The 21,154-nt window shown below is 50.7% G+C and overlaps 1 protein-coding gene across 2 annotated transcripts in view; it reads right to left on the bottom strand.

Annotated features, from left to right (window-relative positions):
* The window catches only part of LOC122383742, a 60,220-nt gene that overhangs the window by 19,607 nt on the left and 19,459 nt on the right, over positions 1-21,154 (bottom strand). For both annotated transcript variants that reach the window (XM_043370475.1, XM_043370476.1), the window contains exon 2: positions 8,815-8,889. In XM_043370475.1, the coding sequence (XP_043226410.1) occupies positions 8,815-8,875 (61 nt within the window). In that variant the 5' untranslated portion in view covers positions 8,876-8,889. The remainder of the gene's footprint in view (positions 1-8,814; positions 8,890-21,154) is intronic.

Here is a 21,154-nt window from a genome sequence, read left to right as displayed (position 1 = left end):
ATATGCCTATGCCTTAAATATACATTATGCCTTTCCTATGCCTTACATATACCTGCCTTACATACAACCAATGCTCCAGCAAGCGAGGGACAGTGAGTTCGAACAACCAGGCGCCGGGCGCAGACCACCATTTCCGGTTATAACGCAATGAGTGCTTGTGATTCACAATCAGTGCTTGTTAGTTGTCACTGCTGTGGCGGCGAGCGAGACGCTCGAAGCTCGCCAAGTCGGAGCGCTCCACGTGCCGAGTGAGGCACGCAGATCGGGCTGAATGCGGCAGGGGATGGGAGTTTGAGAAGTGGGAAGACATGTGGCTAGTCATCGCTAATGCACATGCTTCTAATCGTGGTCGCCCGAACGAGCAGACCAAGTCAAAACATTTCACCTCCTCGATGCCTTAGTTAAATCTTCGATGATTGATTGCGGCTTTGACTGGAGATATAGACGTAAGCCAGAGATTGCACAACCGCGGCTGCTGCCCAGCTGTTCTAACCTTCTCACAAAATATCACCAGCTGCATCACATCCAAATGAATCTCTCTGATACAGCGTGACACGTGATTGGCAACCGGCCTGCTAAAAAGGTCACCACACACTTACCCCTCTGTCCTTTTGGCATGACAGTGGCACCCACCGGCCTACTATCCTCTGCGGGACGCGCTACCCCTCTCCACCTCCCTACCCTCCTGTCGGCGCCACCCCCGATCCATCTCTCTCCGGTGCGCCCGAGGCGACAGACGTGCTGACACAGCCGCTCCAGTCTGTCCCACTCACACTCCCACACGCAGACGGTCGACCCGAACGGCCGTGTTGACCTGACCCGGCCGGTGATGGTCCCTGGGTGATCCCGCGCCGGAGGGGCTGCCGGACAGCCGTAAAAAACTGCCGGGTGAGATCTGAACGGCACGAGCGGGGCGAGCGGCTCAGTTCGGCTGACCTCAGCTAGTCCCATTCGGTAGGAGGAAACACTGCGCAAGATTTTGCGGTTTGCCGCGGGATTAATGACAAGAGGGCTGTTTCATCAGATATCAAATATGACCGCTTGCGTCAGATGAGTTTGATTTCACCAAACATAGTTATCCATTTTTGTTCGTTCCTGTTCTTCTGCATGCTCATTGCTCACCCCTGCGCGTTTCTGTTCATCACTGTTCACTGCGCATTCACCCCTGTTCACCCATGCCCCACTCCGCTCATGTCTGTCCCACCTCGTGACAAAAACGGCGCACAGACACACAGGCCGGTCGAGGGGGTAGACGCTGCTGGCGTAAAAACGCCCCGTCGACCTGCCCACTCGGGGATCGGAGCGAACAAAAATGGCCGCGGTGCCGAGTGACGGCCGTCAGTTCAAGTCTCTCCAGATACACGGCGGTGGTCTCTGACGGAGCCCAGACCGACTGGGGTGTAATTCAGGAGGGGTGAGCACGGGCCGCCGACGATTCCAGCATTTCAGAGATTACTACCAGAACGCCAACGAGATCGGGTAGCAGGTATCGTGATTCGTGGCCCACGAATCGTGGGCTTTGGTATGATCGATTTTAGCAGGAGGCACGCTACTTTTACAAATATCACACACTTTCCAGATAAGTGATTCATTTGGTTATCCCTAAATCATTGCAATTCACAGAAGTGCGTTAAAAGGAGCTAGAAAGTATTTTATTCCGGAAAATCATGGCTCTGAGTCAGGTCGGTATTTCACCAGCTCGTTTCCGTTCCCTGTTTACCTAGGGCCGGTGGCGCGGCCGGTTTTATTTTGTCGTCTGCTGCCGGCGGCACTGCGGTTCGTGCCAGCGGCACCGTGCCGTCAGCTCTCGTCAGTGACGCTCGGCCGCGCCCCGTGGTCCGCCGTGCAGCCGCGGAGCCTCATTAACGGGGCCGGGCACGCCACGGAGGCGGCCTGCGACTCTCCAGACACCGGCACTCTACACCGGCACTCTCTGGCAGCGACCGGGCGCCGCCGGCGCACCCCGGGGCCCGCTCTGACCTGGGTGAGACCGGTGAGCACGTGACTCTGACGGCGACGCCTGAGGGGCGCCCCCGAGCCATCGACGCGAAACTTATTCCTTACCAACTCAAGACAGCATTGAGTCTTCATAGCTTCTTTCTAAGGAGCGTTCAGTATTTTTTTGCGTTTTTTTTTACATAAAAAGTTTTAGATGCAATCCAATATCTATTGCGTTATAATTAGTGTAATGATTGAATTAAATTAGTATAAAGAAGCGCAGCCGCTGGGTTTTCAGATATCAAACTGTGTCCAAATATGCCAATCTAAAATTCAAGAATTTCGGCTGGGAATCTGAGGCTCAGAAGCCGACATATCGTAGACGGGTGAAGATGGCGGCGAAACACGCCAGTACAGCCCATATATTCGATAATACTCGTGCAGCCGCCGACCAATGGTCTGTTGAACAGCCAGTTTCGGGAAGCCGCTAACTGTCGTCAGGTGCGGCCGGGTGATATTTCAGGGCAGCCGTTTTCACTGACAAGTTACTGTTGCCAACCCCGCAAAAAGTCGGCGATTTCGGCACAATAGAGCGGACGCCAACCGCAATCTGACGTCACCAATTGTTAGTGTGACGTCACACATCAACTCAGGGCCAATTAAGAAACAGACCCCGCGCGGCCGTCGCACGCAATATCAGTCGAATGTTCAAGCTTCCGCTGCGATGCCCACCGGTCGAGCTTGAAGCATATTTTTAATAATCGTTAAACGCCGCCTCCCAGTGGAATCATTAGGGCTCCAGACATGCCTTCTGTCCGACGACAGCGCTGCAGCCGCGGTTCGCCGAGGGTTCACAAAATTAGGCTCTGAATAAACAGAGGATGTCGGGGGGGGGGGGGGGGGCGCCGCGGACGGCAGTGCCCAGCGCCCGACTGAATACTGGCGATTGAGAGCGTGTCGACGATGCGATAGACGAAATGAAACGGATTGCGAGACGCCACAGCCAGGCTGCAATGGTTCAATGATATAATTCGATGATTTGCCACCTATGTGCTACAATTTTCGAAAACACGTTTTACGTCTTACGATTGATTGAAATAGTGCGGGAAAACGAAGAAAATGCGCAAACCACAGCTCTGGTCTCCGGTCTTTATGATTTGGCTCGTGAGACCAAGGAAGCCTTGATGCCTGCCAAGTCACTACTGACCAACCAGTCCGACTCTGACATCACTGGCAGGTAGTATCAGTCCAGCGTCCACCCGTCCAGCCCATCCAGTATCGTTCCGTCTTGTCCGGGGTCTTCTGTGGCCTGTCCGGTCCACACCCATCCATCTAGACCCTTCAGTCTCCCTCCGTCCCTCCGTCCCATCCCGTCCAGTCCCGTTCAGTCCTGTAACACCAGTCCAGTCCAGTCCAGTGAACTGTTTACCGCTCTGGACTGGCCAGCAGCGCCGATAGCCCCAGCGCCTCTCCGAAATAAACATATGAGTAAGGTCAACACTGGGAACGTTCCAGACACCCTACAGCAGACACACTCCGGCGAACTTCGTCGAAGAACACCAGTAAACAGGGACGAGGCCAGGCAGCCGGCCGGGTCGGGTGGGTCGGGCAGGGTCGAACCGTCCATCCGGAGCTCTTCATACGACTGAGCACTACTCATATATTTCGCCGGCCGGCAGGAAGCATAAAACACGGCGGGGCGCGCACTGTGCGCCGGCGGACACGAAGAGTTATGTTTGGGTACTGAGTGGTGCGATTTACGGCCTTATTGCTCGGCCGGTGCTCACCATCTGGCACCTGTCATCGGTGGCTCGACGGCACGACGCCCACGACGGACGGCGACCGACGCTGACAGCCGGTCACGTGACTGATCGGAGGGGGGGGGGCACAGGACGGCTGTGAAGGGCTGTGGCGTCAGGAGTGCATTGAGGGGCGCGAAAGTTGATATGTAAACGAATATTTCACTGTCACATCCACTACCCACCAATTCCACAATCAACGCGGCGAATCGAAATTGGAAAAAAAAACATCGCTGGAATAAAGGTGACGTGAAAACCTCATTGGAGTTTATTAGGTACCTTTCGGCTCTGCTGCCTCACCATGTGAAATGACGGCGCCATGCATCATCAACATTTATCACATTTCTTCATTTCTTTGAGCAGTTAGCTTCTGCTTATTTTATTTATTCTCTCTGACAATTAAGTTATATTTTTCATTCAGAAAAAATAGTAATTCAGTTGGGTGTTGCACGTAGTCGCCTACAGTTAAACAGTGGTACCCGCGTAGTGCGTCCTCAGGCGGGAGTGAAGCACCACTACATGCGTGGCAGCCTCCGCGCTTAGATAAACAAACCTCGCGCCGCCTCAGGCGCAGAGACGAGCCAGCAGAATGTGCGTCCGACCGCGAGCATACGACGCCCAGACGCTGTGGTTTCAATAAACCCCGCCCAGACGCTGTGGTTTCAATTTGAACTCTGGCGTCCTTCTGCAGCAGCAGTTTCTCGTGAAGTAATCCACAATGTAACGAAATAAATTATATTTTGTTATGATTCCATCTGGAAGATAACCTTTTTGAACTTCCGAACGCAAAAAAAAAATACCAAACTCATCGGATCCGATCAAATCACAATTATCCCTGCTCATCATTCTATGTCGCGTCCTCTTCTGCCGTTCATTCTGGGCAGCCGCGCAGTGGGTAGGCTGTGCCGCAGCACAGTGTTGTTTTGCGGCACAGCATCGGATGGACGGCAGGCGGCAGCGGCACCTGAGCCGGCCGGACCGCCGCGCGGGCGGGCTGGCCGGCTGCTCTGAGACGGAGAGACGGACCGGCGGCCGCTGTCTGCGCTTAGAGGATACTGTTCCACACAGCCTGCGCAGTCGGTGCGGCAGACACTCGGGCCCTTTCTTTATGTTCTTGCAGCAGAAAATGCGGCTTCATCTTGACTTATTTATTCGGAACATAGCTGTGTTCAATGTTCAAGTCACACTTCGGTTAACAAGTTAGGCATAATTACTTTCAATTACGACGTTATACCTTTGAGTGAAAATCGAAATCTAAGCTGCACATTACGCGGAAAAAGTTCAATGGTGAGCTCACAAATACTCCTATTCTGTGAAGCACCAGTCAACCACCGAGGTCGCAGACCGCGGCCAGGGTTCCCAGGAGCGTGTGTATCCACAGTCAGCAGGCCTGCCTAATGACGCCGCCGCTCGCAGATGGATGAAGCCACGTCTCCCAGAACGCCCAGTCCACCACCATGTCGCAACCGGTTTCGCAATCTGCACGGGCACGCGACAGAGCTCCCGTTTTCATTGACAGCCTTTGACGGTGACATCAGCCGGCCATTCGTTCACCCGCCCACAGGCCTCCTCCCCACAGGGTGGCCGAGCCGGGCCGTCCCCGGGGCTCAGCGTCACTGCCAGCCCCGCACAGACGACTCTGTTTTCCAGCGATGAATCTTCGTCAGTGGCCGTCTGCGTGGCGTCAGGTGGTCACGTGACCCGGACCAGCGGCTCCCCGGGAGGGTGACTGTGCGGTCACGTGACCGGTCTGGCGGCATTGCGGCTGCCCTGGGAGTCTAACTGCGCGTGGTGAGAGGTAGTGACGCCGGCACAGAGCGGCGGTCTACAGTGTCACACACGCACGCGTGGAACAGAGGGGTGGGGTTCTCACTCCCCACCGCCGTCTGTTGCCTGTCCCCACGGAGGGAGCGGGGGGGGGGGAGAGCGACACGGGGACAATGCCGCTCGACTCCGCTCGCCCGTGTCGCGAGGGACGCGACACGTAAAACGAGCCCGTGATATGACGCCGGCCGGTTTTTCTGGAGATCTCAAGTCGGAAAAGAGGCCAGAGGAGTGGCATATTTACAGGAAAAACAGCGCCAATGGATCGCGGCCATTAATTTCAGAGCGGCGAGCCGGAGGTCACAAAGCAGCAGTGGTGCAGCACGATGCGCTTGCCAGCCACTGAGGCTTGAGGAAGCGCGGTTGCAGGAACGAATTTGCAGGCAGTTGGCGGTCGTTTGTTCACGTAATGGTGACTGACGTTAAACACGGCCAGCTGTCCGGCCATTGTCCGCGCCTCCTGCTTCCTTGAAGTGGTCTCCATCGAAATTAAATGAGCCATATTGAGGAAAATGTTCTTTTTTAGTTATAACGGTGCCGAGGGAAACACAAATAAAGGAAAATGCAATGTGATTATAACCGGATGCTTTGTGTTAAAGTGAGTTATCGTTTGTTGATATGTGCGAGTGATCTGCAGATCATTTTCTAAGATCATTTCCAGACATTTTGCGTCATAAATGATGTTGTTGCCGCACCATGTCAATGTGCTAGTAAGGGTTTGTATGTACCTAATTGGTTCACTGTAACATGACTGAAGTGATTTCATTGATTAGACCATATGACCATAAACATAGCTCAGAAACATGACGCTTTATGCGGGCTCTGGCTAGTGTTGTCTTGACATAAGTACTAATCACTGGAGCCAACAAAGAAATTCACACCGATCGTGCATTTAACAGATAAACTCACGCATGCCTGGCTGAAACAGTATCTGTCATTCGCCAATGATAATATACTAACTCATGAATACATGTAATGTCCTATTACGACGAATGTAGCCACCTGCGTAGTTGCATTAGGCAGCCTTGATTTAATGAACATAAATAGATTTGAGTTCAGTGTGTCTCATTGAAGAACAGTGCATCCATGAAATGACGGTAACCAAAAGAATGTGGTAACTGATGCATTTTCAGTATGACAGAAATAAAGACGTCAGGGAGGGAACTCAGCAGACGTTTGGTCTGGTAAATGCAAAATAAATTGATTCGCAAGTAGCTGAAAAGCTCAGCACCACCAATCCCGTCTAATTTTACTCGCGCTCTGCTCCTCGGTGGCGCTGTTGGCAGCGTTATCACCCCTCTCTGCGACAGGTCATCGCAATGACTCTCCGTAATGAAAGGAACACATACGGCCGAGCTCTCCACACCCGTAATTCGGCGGCTAATTTAGCCGGCAGCGAGAGCGACCTAATTAACCCTACCACAACTCAGCTGACCCCGGAAGGAAACTGAATCAGCGCTGCGAGGGCGCCACGCGATACAACTCACCCGAGGTGGTATTTACAGAAAATAAATCACACAGCGTGGGCAGACATCAATCGGACCTGTCTTATACCGCCTCCGCGTGACGGGTGGTGCCGTCAGCGATAACTGCCTCGCGCTGATCTTTGGTGCACTCTCAGTCTGCACTGCACTTGACGACCGTGTGTTGTGACACGGATATCGCTCTCCAGACGTAAGCCGGAAACGAATGATTGGTGACTAATGGGTGCTGTTCGCTGCGGACTCTGAGGAAGGCCGCTCAAAGCTCAGAAGGCAGTATCCGTTTCCACCTCAGTCTCAGTTTTGTAGTCTTCATCTTGGTTTCAGTTTTCAGTCATTCTCAGTCTCAGTCTTTATCTCTGTCTTAGTCACAGCTCCACTTTTCAGCCTCATTTCGAGTCTTCTGGCCTATGACTTTCGACCGATGACGTGCACGCATCGATATCGACTGAAAAACGTCAGTGGAAGCCTTGAGTGGCCTCACTGGAAAACCCCGTCATACTACCACGTCCTAGGTACCACAGCGCACCCTTCTCCATCTGCCAACCTCCACAGACGAGCTAGTGCAGAGATTCTGTCTCTAGGAAGCGCTGTGTCATCCGACCCATCAGTCGGCGCCCGCGGCGCTCGGCGGGGCGCCCGGGGCTCACTGGGGCGCGTCACGGCGCCCCGGGACGGCCAGCACGTAATGGCGCCCAATTAATACCTTTGACGTGTGGTGGGCAGACAGCGGCACCCCCGGCGGTGCTCTGCGGAGGGGGAGGAGAGAGGAGGGGGGTGGGCGATGGCGCCGGAGCGGTCGACCGGGCGACGATGGCAGGGCATTCGACTTGTGGCGCACTGCAGTCGCTGCCGCCGCCGCTGTCGGCGTGTCGGCAGCGGCGAGCCATGCGGCGGGGGGGGGGGGGGGGGGTCACGGACAAATGGCGACGGAGAGCTGGGGGGGGGGGGGGAGACCGCAGGACCACGTGGCCCGGTCCCCGTGGGGCGTGACGTCACAAAACGGCCATCAGCTGACTGGTGCTTGCGGACACGTGACAGCGACACAGTGGGACCGGTGAGATGAAAGAAAAACTGGATCGTACTCCTGTGCTAGGCTTGCGAAATGCTAGTTTTCAAACTTCGAGAATAATACTTTGGCCGAGTTCTACCGAACAAGTCAGTGGCAACTTCAGTAACAGGCAAGAACTATCTAATTCAGTAATAAAACAATGCTCCTATTTGCGAGCGATCCTTCCAAATCATCAGATCAAACACAATCGATGCAAAACATTCCGGTATAGATTGATTAGATTGATAACATCTAACATAGCATTCACGTGCCAGGCGAGCCTCTCGAACTTGCAATGGAAATGCTGCACACCTCCGATCCACTGGTGGTCCGCCGAGGGGCTCGGGTCGCGCGTAACTTACGTCTGTTTTAATGAGCGGAACATCGATCGTAGAAACGTGCCCCTGGGGTTTAGACGGTGCCGGCATACATACTCAGCACAGGTGAGGTCTACCGGGAGTGAGGGGGGGGGGGGGCGAGAGGAGGGCTGCTGCGGGAGCGCTCCGCTCCACAGTTTGTCACCACTATACAGGAGCTGGCGGACATGTCGGACCGGTCTGACAGACACACCGAGTGGCGGCCGATCCCGGCGGCGCCGGTGCCGTTTGCACGGCTCCGTGCCGTGCTGACAGGTCCATCCTCTGCGGCGCCGAGGACCGCTCCGAGGCGGCTCCGACAACAAACAGCTAACGCCGCTGTACCCACTGACGTCATCACTCACCGGGGACCAGTGACGTCACCAGCAGCAGGCCGGCGAGCCGGACGGGTGGCTGGGGCGGCATGGCGGCGGCGGCGGCTGAAACGAGGAGGTGGCGGGTCAGAGCTGGCGGCCGTATCCGTCACACGTCTGTCGTCTCCGTCACAGGAGGGGGGGCGAGGAGGGGGTGGGGCGGGCCAAATGTCAGCCCGAGCGTGTTGTTGCAGGTGCGCCGGGGAGAAGGGTCGCCGAAGGAGGAGGTAGGGTGCCGCACCCACTGATCCGGATGTGGGAGGAGGAGGAGGAGGAGCAAAGACAATAGTAGGACCGCGCGAGGACGACAAACAGCGAGCAGTAAACATGACAACACAGCGACGGAAATGGAACGGGGCTTGGCGGATATGCCACTCAGGTATCCTCACCGCGAAAAGAACGGCCGTCGTCGGTCGGATCGCCGTCTCCCCATGGTGAACCCGGTGATGATGTCGCTGTTGGATGCACCATTTCAATGTTTGTCGGATAAGCAACACCTAAATATCTCGTAGAATAAACGCCACGTAAATATCTTATGTTATGTGTTAGATATGTATCACTATCATATTTCGATGGTCAATGGTCATGCATGCATTACATGCATTACATGCATTACAATACATAAACTCGATATTACTGGATAATTAGCCGCCGCCCGAGCGAAAATGCACCATCACAAAGAGGAAGGCTAATGTCATGTCATGAGGTGGTAGTTTGGGACGCGACATTTCGGCATTTAGCCTTGCTATCTGCGCTCACGTGTATAAAATGAGAAGCCTCGCGAAAATGGCGAATCGGTTAGGTCACCGAGTCATCACCGACGCCGGACGCAGGTATAGACAGTGAGGTCAACTAGCCTCCAGTAGCATACTGACAGGGGCGTCGCCACGGATTTTTGAGTGGGGGGGGGGGGGGGTCGGGTTTCTAGTCTTCACCCGATGGGTAGGGGTGTTTTTTTTTTGCCACGCTTGCCAGTTTTGTGCGTGCGTATGTGCATGTGTGCGCGTGTAACAAAGCGGCGTGCAGCGCCGCGAAATTTGGTATAACCTATTAGGTAGGTATACCTACCTACATCACTTGCGTAAAAATTATCACTGGTCACTTAAGGTCAGGTCGCTATGTCAAGTTCAGTTATACGGTATACCTCTATCAAACTTTCCCCTCTCGCCATTCTTGTAGCTATTCTCCCATAACTTCGAAATTTGGTACACTGTATACCTAATGTATGGGGTTATACATACGTGTCAGCAATTCATGATTCTGAGGATTTACATCTATGATCTGGAGGCAGGTCAAATACGTGACCTCATCATTAGAAAATAATGAGAAATTATAAAAAGCACGAATGCCTCCTGCTTTGAAAAAGTTCGTCAGAAACGCAAAATATCTTTGGAGCCATGACAAATCAGCTCATCATTGCCAGGGACAGGGTGCAACTTATGGCGAGTGATGACTCGAAAGGTCATTAGTGGAAATGTCCATCGATGGCCACCAGCATTTTTTTCCTACAACTTTTGACGAAGACGCGGTAGAGCGATGACAGCACCTGGAAGGTGTTCATAGTTCAGCTCAACAACACGGATCCATTCATATGCAGCAGGAGGTCCTTTTTCGATCTGGACATAACGTTGACCTGAGGTCGTTTTAACGTTAATTCTGAATGGTCAAATTTTAACTCATGTGACGCGTCTCAAAGAGATAAACACAGTGGTGACAAGACAACATATGTAAATACCATACAAACTCACGGAATCTAAAGTTATTGCAAAGCAAATGTTTCGGCAGAATCTGTCCAGATAGCTGTTTGCCTTCTATGGGCAAAACATAGACCTGGGATGAAATCTGACCCGAAGCTAGCGAAAGAGCGTTGAAAGAGCTGGGGCATTCCACGATAGATCGTACCACTTTTTTCCAATTTGACACCCTCATCTCTCGGAATTTGACGAGAAATGGCCTCAGGGGTAATCAGGGGCTCTGAATCCATCTGTAATAATTTCAGGCTTATCAGATAAGTATTTTTTGAGTTATGGTATATAACATTTTTTGGATCTTGCTTTGCAGCGCTAAGTTTGGCGGGCTGTAACTCTAAGACGGATTATTCAAATGCCAAATGTTATATAACATTGAACTTGCAATGAAACAGAGATTAATATGTATTTTTGAAATTTCGAAAAATACGCTATTTTTGATATATGACATATCGAGTTTTCTATCATTTGTATTTTTTGGACTTTGGGACCAAATTTTTTTTTGAATTTTTATTTCTTTAAAAAATATTTGGCTCATTGTTAAGAAGTATGCAAAAAATTAGGAAGGTGTTCTTTCTATAAATGTATTTATTTTACGTCACGATAACGGTTTCGAATAGTGATTTCGGGAGGGGAGCTTACAAATGGCGTGGTAAAGCTGCCTAGTGACATCACCGGTTACTGTAATTTCAATTTAAGTCTGAGTCATCTGAAAAAAGTGAAAAGAGGGTTCATCCAACCCTCTTTCCTATAAGCACGAGGGTGAAAAAGGCTGTTTGGTTCTGACATTGTTTTGGACGCCAATGACCATAGCTGTCCGAGATGAAAGTTACAGGACGCATACATTGTGTCCTCCAGAGGGCTCACAACTCGTATATCTGGGAATTTTTCAAGGTTACATGAGTTCAGGTCGGTCACGTGACATCACTGTTATAAATCAATGGGGAAATATATAAACTGTTATTTTGGTGCCGAGAATGATCTAAAACTATTCCACGTACATGGTATCGTGATTTCATGCACTCCTCGCAAAGTCCAATGCTTTACTTTTGCATTGTTAACCTTGCGTGACGTCATTTATGACGTCACTAGGGTCGTACGAGTTTTTCGTCAATAACTCCCGATCAAATGGAGCTAGGGAGTCGGGAAAGCCACCAATGGACTCGGGAAGACCTTCCGAATCGAATGATATGCCATATGATACCCTTTGCCCAGCTTCGTGACCTGAGGGGCTCTGACCTGACCTTGACCCGAGGTCAACTACTTAAGTTGACCTCACCCTAGCAAAAAGTATACCATTCGATGCACCTGAGCTAGGCGAACACAATGATGCCAAAATCGCGGCTCTGCGGCCATTTTTTGCGAAGTTATTTACTAAAAACCAAACCCGTAACTTCAGTCACGTGACCTGACCTCAGACGCTACCGGTTAATCTGAGACCTTAAAATCGGGTACCAATCGCTGCGACTTGTAACGGCACACACGCTCGTTTTTTCCGCGAGGCTCTAGCTCTATTAGAAGCGAAACGGCGTGCTGGGGTCGTATCAACCCCTCCGAAACCCATTTTGTTTGCGGGAAAATGAGGAACTTATAGAAAGAACACCTTTCTAATTTTTTGCATGTCGATTTGCAATGACATGAAGCTTATTTTGAAAAAATAAAAATGCGAAAAATTTTGGTCCCAAAAGTCATTAGAGGCAAATGAAAAAAGATTAAGGTTTTTGCTCAACAATGAAATTTTTTCTTTGGAATTTTTAAATAGTAATATTAATTTTTGATTCATCGCAAGCTTAGTGTTGTTTACTTTTTGTTGTTTGCTTAACCCGTTTTTGAGTTATAGGCCATCAAACTCACCGTTACATACCGAAGTTAAAAAAATGTAATGCAATATAACTCAAAAAGTTTTGATCTGAGAAGTCTGATATTTTGCCAGGCGTCTTTGGGGCCTATGATTACCCCTAGGACCGATTTTCATTAAAATCTGAGAGATGAGGGTGACGGGCCTGGTACGATCTATCGTGGAATGCCCCAGCTATCAAATATGTTTTCTGCTTCACTGTAGCCCTTCTATTGGTGGGCTCCCAGTCGCTAACTTATAACGTATACCTACTAAAGTAACGCTGATGTATGCTTTCGACCCCTGATCGATCTACAGGTTTGCGGAAAAAAGAGCATGCTGCCCGTGACGAGAGAAAGCCGATGATACCCATTTACAAGGTTTCGGGTCATCTCAGGACTCAGGTCATCGCCAATACGTAGGGAAAATCGGGACCTGCTAGAACTTTGCGAATGTAAGTTGTGATGGTTTTTCGAGGTTCTGATTACGAATGTTATCTTAGTTTTGAACGAAGATGATGACTCCATGCATTTGGGGTAGATCAGGTCAGGTCAGATCGACCAGTACCTAATAGTGGATGACCACCACCGATTGCTTCCTAACATGTTATACATATGTATAAGCAACACAACTACTTCTTAAATGTTCAGATGGGCGCTAAGTTCAAAATCAGCTCCAAAAACTATCCTATACCTGAATTAAAAGCATGTTATGAAAAAGTGAACCAAGGTCATCTTTATTTGAATCAGGGATATCAATTTATTTTTAAGTAGGTGATTAACACGAGCGCACCGGAAGTTTCGTTGCAATCGGCTCCTTTTGCGCGACTTCTTTGCGAAAGCCCGAGACGGTTTCATCTGACTCCCTTTCCCCTACATGTGCACTGTACAGCTAGTTGTGACGATAGCCATGGGGCTGAGGCTAGTTTGTAGTTGTAGTTAGGTACTGATCCGACGAATCGACTGCGACCATTTTTTTTTTTTAAACGATCAGACGAACGCTCGGGGCAGTTTTGGCGCGTCCAATCCTTTGAGGGATAAAAAGGTACTAGAATGGTGGCTACTTAAAAATATTGTTGTGCTGGTGTTCCCCGCCCACAGCTAATTGAACTTTAGGTAATTAGCTAATTGGCTTTAGGGAGCTCTTGAAGCGATTCTGAATCTGATGTATTTGTTGGTGTTGCTGACGCCTGCTTCACTGACATAAAAGCTAAAAAAGCATACTCAGCATCGCAAAAAGTGGGGGGTCGACACCCCCAGTTTTCAAGAGTGGGGGGGTCACGACCCCCCCGACCCCCCCGTCGGCGACGCCCCTGCATACTGACGTCTTTACACCATTGCGTGCCTAATACATTCAACCACCCACCGGCATGGAAACGTGACATTGCACTATTTATTTGTCTGTTGAACATGACAAATTTAGTAGATTTGGAGTCGCTCTCCACAACTCACACCACCAGTCTATCAGCCTCTGAGCGGCCCCAGCGGCACCAGTCCCCCAGAGGCGCCTCATCTCGCTCTCGTTCGGTGCACGCCACATTTGACACAGCGGTCAGCCGGCAGCTCCCGTGGCGGCGCGACGTTCACAGAAATGTACTGCGTTTGCAGCACAGTCCTAACAGTGTTATCAGCCGCTCAGGGGCCGGCTGAACGGAGCCGCACGGCGCAGCACGGCGGCCGGTGGTGACAGGAGGAGCCTGTCGGAACTGGGCACCCTCCACGGCGTGTGGTGGCCCGCAGACCGGCCGGCCGGCGCGGCGGCCGCACAGCGCGTCAGCGGACACCCGTTTGGAGCGCTCATAAACCGTGGAGAGAGGGCGTCCGCTAATGCTAGAGCAGAGAATGCGCTCTCCGGCCGGCCGATACGAGTAGTGTGGGCGAGTGGACGCTGCTAGACTGACTAAGAGGGATGGGAAACTGGAAAGGTGGAGGCCGATCAGCCGACAGAGTGGTGGTTAGTGACAAGTGGACAATTTTTTTTTTTGGGGGGGGGGGGCGCAAGCATTAGGATGACAAGCGGACGGTATAATTACCTTTGACTAATGATGAATGACAACATTTGATTTTAGCCGTATTTAGGTATCTTGAAACCAATACCAAATGTCATATAAAGCCTGCGGTCAATTAAAATCCTGGAAAAAGGAACATCAGCAACAAAGGGCAGCGGGATTTAATTATAGCACGTTTCAGCCAGTGTTGCAGCCACCACACCTCCTTTGAATCACTCCAGCCACAGAAAAACCGGCTCAGAACAGCTGCTCACTGAGCGCACTGCGCTGAACAGTCTCCCGGGTGGCGGTCGAGGCCGGCCCTCATCCTCTGTCGAGCCCCATTGTGTCGGTCCTCGTCAGTCTCTCAGAGCTGCCGCCTGTTCTGTGCACCGGTGAACATCGATCGGTGACCTTCACCTTTCCCAGCCCCGCTAACCGTCAGCCGCCGCCGTGACGGGCGCCGTGACGGACGCCGTGACGTCGCCGTGACGTCGCCGTGAAGCCGTGACGTACTCCGTGACAGACACCGTGACGGGCGCCAATCGGTCTACAGCCGTCTCCCGGATACTGCACTGGTGATCATGCAAGAGGGAAGGCCGGTGGTTTGGGCTGACTGACAGGGGAATAGTCTCGGTATTGTAATTCGAAACTTCAAAGATCATCAAACGTGTACCTTGTGCTGTTGGAGAGGATAGGTATGTAAATTATTCACTTATTAGTCTCACTATGCACTCCTAAGGCAAATTAATCTATCGGAGTGAACAAACTAGAATCAATAGAAGTTGTAATCTTATTCCTTCAATATGTCCCGCTATCAGGTTCGGTTTATTGAAGCGGGATCGAAAACCCACGCTGGCAGTGTCTGCAGCAAATGCAACGGACGAGCACAAACAGGTCTTCGCAGAGTGATTAAGGTATCTGCAGCGATCAGTCTGAGTCACCAATCATCTGTCGCCCTCCCGCACGATAGCAAAATCTGATCTTCATTCCTTCCGATGCTTATCTCTCGTCGCGTCGCATTACGTTCAAAGCCACTTTGCGGAACCACATCTTCAGACTTCAGGAGCGTCCGCTAGTTCTGAGGAAACCGTAGTCTTGCTGAGCACATGCACGAGTTGCGCTAATACCGTACTTGGTGCTGCAGCAGCTGACGAATCGGGCAGTTGGCGTCCGCCGCGAATAATTGTCGCCATGTTTGCTGTCGGGCGTCGGCCTGATAAACGGTTTCATTACGAGAGGCGCCGCGGCAAACAGCAGCGCGGCCTCGCGGAATCGGCGGCGGTGCCGGCGCGGCCGCCGATTTATGAGACGTGAAGTGGCGCGGCATCTCCTGCGGCGGGATGGACGACAGTGCGCCGGAAGGGACGTGACGCGCCGAATTAGCCGCTGTACAGTCGGTTGTGTGCTAGTGGCAGTAATATCTGGATGTGGGTTTGCTTGGATAACGGGTAACTAAGGGAATAAAGACAAGACTTAAAGGTAGACTGCCACCTTTTTTTCACAAAACGGTTTTCACTAGAGCTGAGCCACCTATGTCCCAGACTGAAGTCGGTTTTCTGAAATTCGAACCCGTTTGCGAGAAATCGGAGACCAAAGTTCAGTTTGATGCCATTTTTTTAGTCCAAGAAAACCGACATCTCTACTGTTTATCGATAACTTTGAAACATGAATTTTCTTATCTTTTGGTAAATATATGTCAAAACTTTGATTGTTTCGAGATCAGAGAAGAATTTTGGAGTGTCAAAATAAAAGTTAAACTTATATATTCAGTAGCTCATTTTTTCCAAAAAAGTGTGGGAAATGGGCTTTAACATGGGCCAGACCCATTCCAAATGAGCCATGATTTTTAAATGTTTTACGAACTTAAATGCAAAATAAATTAAACATGGCCAATTTCTTATGAAATCATATATTAGTAAATCATAAAATACCTTACTTTTTCAAATAAAATGTAATAATCTTATGACCTTGAAGTCTAGTGATGTGTAAACATTGTCGCTAGACATTAACCGATTGATAATTGTATGATAATCGACAATTTTTTTCGCGATTCACGTGATGATACTTTGTCAGGTGAATTATAAAATTTTGTTTTGTCCAGGAAATAAATCATAGGCCGATCTGAGAAAACTTTTTGAAGGTGGCAGTCTTCCTTTAACAAGCTGGTGCAATATTCTTAACACGTGGCTTGACTTACAGTGATTTATTGTGATCTAAAAGGACCGACATGGAACAGCTATCCAAAGAAATAGACAAATATGCTAAGAGGAGTTACATCCTTCCAGCCAACATAAGTCTAAGCAGCTCATTGCTCAGCAGCGACAAAAATAAGGTTCGTTTTATGCCCTCCAAATCAACACATCTATTTGCGGACTGCCATGTATGAATTAATAATTATCCGTCACACATAATATATGAGATCCAGACATGTTTTGCATTAGTGCCATAAAATGAAAACATTCGTATTTCGCGCCATCAATATTAAATGCTTTCGATGTGTTTCGAGAAATCTGGCTGCGAATGAATATTTAAGTCACAACAGATTCGGGATTCTATCAGAGCTTTACGTTTTTAAATCTTCTGGTCTTATTTATAAGGCTTTCGACTGGTAGACCCCGAGGCAAAATTAAACCCGAACTTGGAGACCTGTACTTTGGCGTCGTACTTGTATTTGACCAATTCTCGCAAACATTCGACCGGAAATGCAGAGCCGATGCTCAGTATTACCGACTGGCGAGTCGGTATGCCTGGGGGCGGGGGAGCTGCAGCCGGTTCAGGCGCCCGCTCCGCCGCATCGGCTGGGCCCAATTCACGCTGCCGTGTCCCAGGGGTACGACAATTGTTTGACACTTTAATTGGCGACTCGCAAAGGCAACGAATGACTCAATCTGGTACCCACGCCGAAGGCCGGGCGAGGCGACGTAATGAGACGGCACGCCAGGGAATTTTGGGGACGACCACTTTTTATGTCATTAACTTTTCTAGTTGAATCGGTAATCTAAGGGTGTCGGTCGGTGCAACAAATGACTTTTGTTTAAGTAGGTGTTCAATGTTTATACTAATGTTATTCTGAGCATTTTCTAATCAGCTTCCTTCATTAACCCTCGCCCGCACATGGGGGGGGGGGGTAGTTGCCACCCCCCCCCCCCCCAGGTAGTCTTTCTGCTCTGCACTCAACATTTTTAGAGCTAGAAACCTGATTGTTGGTATAGCTGCTCTTCTATCCTTTCTTGATGTCCACTGAAAATTTCAAGTTTCTGAGGTTTTTGGTTTCGGAGGTATGACCTTGTTTTTCAGGTCATGTCATGACCCAAATGACCAATTCTCAACATCTTGCGTTGGCTATGGGCCTTGTGAGCTTTTGACACCTTGATTTCGGCCTTTTTTGCCAGTCTTACCTCCCACCTATCATGGAACATGTTGTTCGAAGATGCACAGATGTCAAGGTCAGGGTCAAGGTCAACCTAGGTCATCTAAAATAATTGCGTTTTAGGCAAGCGTAATTTACTTTTTGTGAAGTTTTTTGACTGCATTTTTGGTAAAAGCTTCTCAGATCATGATTTCATGTAATATGGACACATAAACACTCGGTGCACACATCAGTATACACACAGACACACACAGACATACAAACACATATAATTGACCATGACCTAACTTGACCTGAAATGACCTCAGCAGCACAAATCTGGTCGGGTAGTGTTGCAAAGAGGTTCTAGCTGGCTTGGCACCAGAAAACGGCATCGTCATCGGTATATGCTAAGCAGCGCACTTGATATCCAACGGTGACCAAAAACAGCAACATTTTTTAGTTTGACCTGACCTGGAAGGTCAATGGCTGACCTGAGAAGGCAAAACTGGGTATCATTGGATTCGTCTCTTCCCAAAGAATCTTTTTGGTCTTTACCGCGAAGCTCTATCTCCAACAGGAACGAAATGGCGCGGGGGTGGCAACCCCCCCCCCCCATGTGCGTTCTAGGATGAGAAAATGGCATGTGCGGGCGAGGGTTATAGTCACAAGTCACATTCATCAGTCAACCTTAAAAAAAACGAAGGGTGTTACAGACCAAGTTAGAAGTGACTACCGCATTATCAATTTTAACAAACTCTTATGTGCTTCAATTATTGGCGACTACTTTTACAGAAATCCAAATGCAAACAAGGATATCAATCTGGCTGATCTGTAGGTATACTCCCAATGCCGGGTGGGTTATCCAATAGGATCACTCTGCCTGCCTTCAGCTGACGCCTATCCGTCTGTATCATCGCCAGTCCCTCGCGGTTACTGAGACGAAACGCAGGCCCGGTACGCTGCACGCGCGTTGCTTTACTTGCTCGTCTCGCGGACATCTTGGACGCACGGGACGAATGACTGCTGACCGACGTCTGACAGTCGCTGGCCAGTGTGACCAAGAGTGTGACAGTGTGACAGCAGATATGACAAATACTAGCTGTCAGTGTCAGCTCCAGGCACGTGATATGCGCCGCGCTCAACCTCGTATTTGGTTGGGAAGAGCCAAGGAAGAGCGTCTCGCTCGCTCGGCCACCCCGTGTGAATTCGACCAGTGCAAACTCGGCGACAAAGTTTCCCTCGGAATAATTCAGTTGCTCCTTATCCCGCCGCTGAATTGCCCAGCATGCACATATCCGAAAGACTCAGTGCCTCCCTGGCAAACAGGGACAAAGTCGTGCGGCGTCGCAGACCGATGGTCGTTTCTAAATCATCGAAACTGGAGGCAGAGGAGACTCGTTCCGCTGACCAATACCACGGAGGGTGGCGCCGGGCGCTGTCATGGCGCAGCAGCTCCTCTCCAAGCTCCGCTCTGTTTACCCCCAAAAACGGGACACCGCGAGTGGCAGTCGACCGGACGGAGCGACAGACGGCCTCAGGTCAGTCGAGGCCACCCTCCTCGGACCGCTGCGGAGGGTCGAAAATGACCACCGACTCGGAGATGTAGCACCGCATTCGGGCCACCCACCGCGGTCAAAACTGGGTCTCCAGTGCACTGGAGGCTAATCGGTCCATCAAGGGTAACCAGACCGGAGTTGGACTGTCGTATGACGGCACCTCTCCGCGGTGTCCTGACGACGTGACCTGAGCGTGATGGGGATGGATGAGTGCCATGGCGCCGTGTCCTCGGGTACCATGATGCAGTGATCTTTCAGCCGAGACACCGTGCTTGCTAGTCGGTCGATAGGATTGTGGATGCCTGCTGCAGGAAATGACGAAGGCGTAAGTCGTCTGCCTGAATCGCTCGCTAGAGAGGGCGCAGCAATCGGAGTCATGAATCATGAATCATGAATCATGAATTGGCAACGTGTAAGGTGTACGCTGCGCTCTCTTCACTCGGGCCGCGGCCGTGTTAAAAAGCTCTGCAATCGTCACATGCATAATTATCTTCCCTCCCGCTGATAGCTCCGACCTCCAACGGAGGAATGCCAGCAAACAGCGCAATCCACTCGGGACCCCGACCGCCGCCGAGATATAAACACCCGTCTCTGGAACGCCGGTATACGGGAGTATTTGCGACTTGGAAACATTGCTGCAGTGGGCGTAACCGTCTGCCGATTGGTGCGGGGTCGAGTTACGCACCCCCAATCGGCCGGTATCACTCGGCGGCGGCTGACACCGTCAGACCAGACCGCCAACACGGTCAGCTGCACGTGGCGCGTGACGCCCCGATAGGTGGCTGACTCAGCGGCGCGACCTGGAGTGCAGCAGTGCACCAGTCTCTACGGTAAGACTCTGCTTTCGCTTTTTAGCTTTAACCGCGTCCTCTGCTCAAGTCATAAGCAAATTATGCGAATTAAAAAATGCGGGCGTTTGAGAATGTTCGCGTGATATTTTTTTTTCTTTCTGTCAAAAACGACGATCACATTTTGTGGTTACGGACACCACCCGAAAAATACTCGCATGCATACATTTACAACCAACCCTCAATGTTCGGTCATTACCATATGCGCTTAGTAGCTTGCCTACTGAATCTTATGAATGCGAACACGGACATTCAGCTTCGGGTTGAATTTCAGCAACCTTCTGTATCCACGGGAGCGTCTAGCCCGGCCACTTCAGCGCGGTGGCCAGCGCTGACCTCGAGCCTCTCCCGGACAGCGGCTGGCGAGATGTACCGCTGTGAAAATAAACCGACCTCCTGTCGTAAACAGAGCTGGTACGGCGCTGTCCGGCGTCCAGCCGCTATCCTGTCGGGGTGGACCGGAGGGGCTGGCTGCCCCCGACGAGACCGGCCGACCGGACTGCCCCCGATCTGGTGCTCCTGATCAGACGTACGGGTGGAGGCGATCGGGCCAACGGACGAACAGCGCGGGCTGGAGGGAGCGGCCTGGGACTTACCGAGGCCTGTCAACGGTTCAGTCATAGGCAGGCTGAGGCTCGTCAGGGGTGAGATGAAACAGAACGACCCGGGATGACACATTCCGGTCATGGTATTTCGTGAAAGGAGAGTCCAGGCACTCGTAATTGGGAGAAGCACTCTGTCTGGGTCCCTATCCCACGAAATGTACAAGTATGGCATGGCAACTAAAAACTTGTGAGAGCTGATGCATAGCAGACATTCTAAAATAAGCCCGGTGAAACTAATTCCTCTTTACAAGAATTATACTTCATCAGTAGTTATATGTGTCTTAGCTATCATTGCAATCCAGAACATAACACCCGTAATGAGTGCGGGTACAAAAGTGCCGACTGCGGAATTTTCTTCCAACATGAAACGCACACCTAACCTTATAAGGAATTGT

Source organism: Amphibalanus amphitrite, unplaced genomic scaffold, assembly GCF_019059575.1.
Source record: "Amphibalanus amphitrite isolate SeventyFive unplaced genomic scaffold, NRLGWU_Aamphi_draft 000172F_arrow, whole genome shotgun sequence".
NCBI classification, from domain to species: domain Eukaryota; kingdom Metazoa; phylum Arthropoda; class Thecostraca; order Balanomorpha; family Balanidae; genus Amphibalanus; species Amphibalanus amphitrite.
The sequence above is the reverse complement of the archived record's forward strand: the minus strand, read 5'-3'. Positions and strand labels throughout refer to the sequence as shown.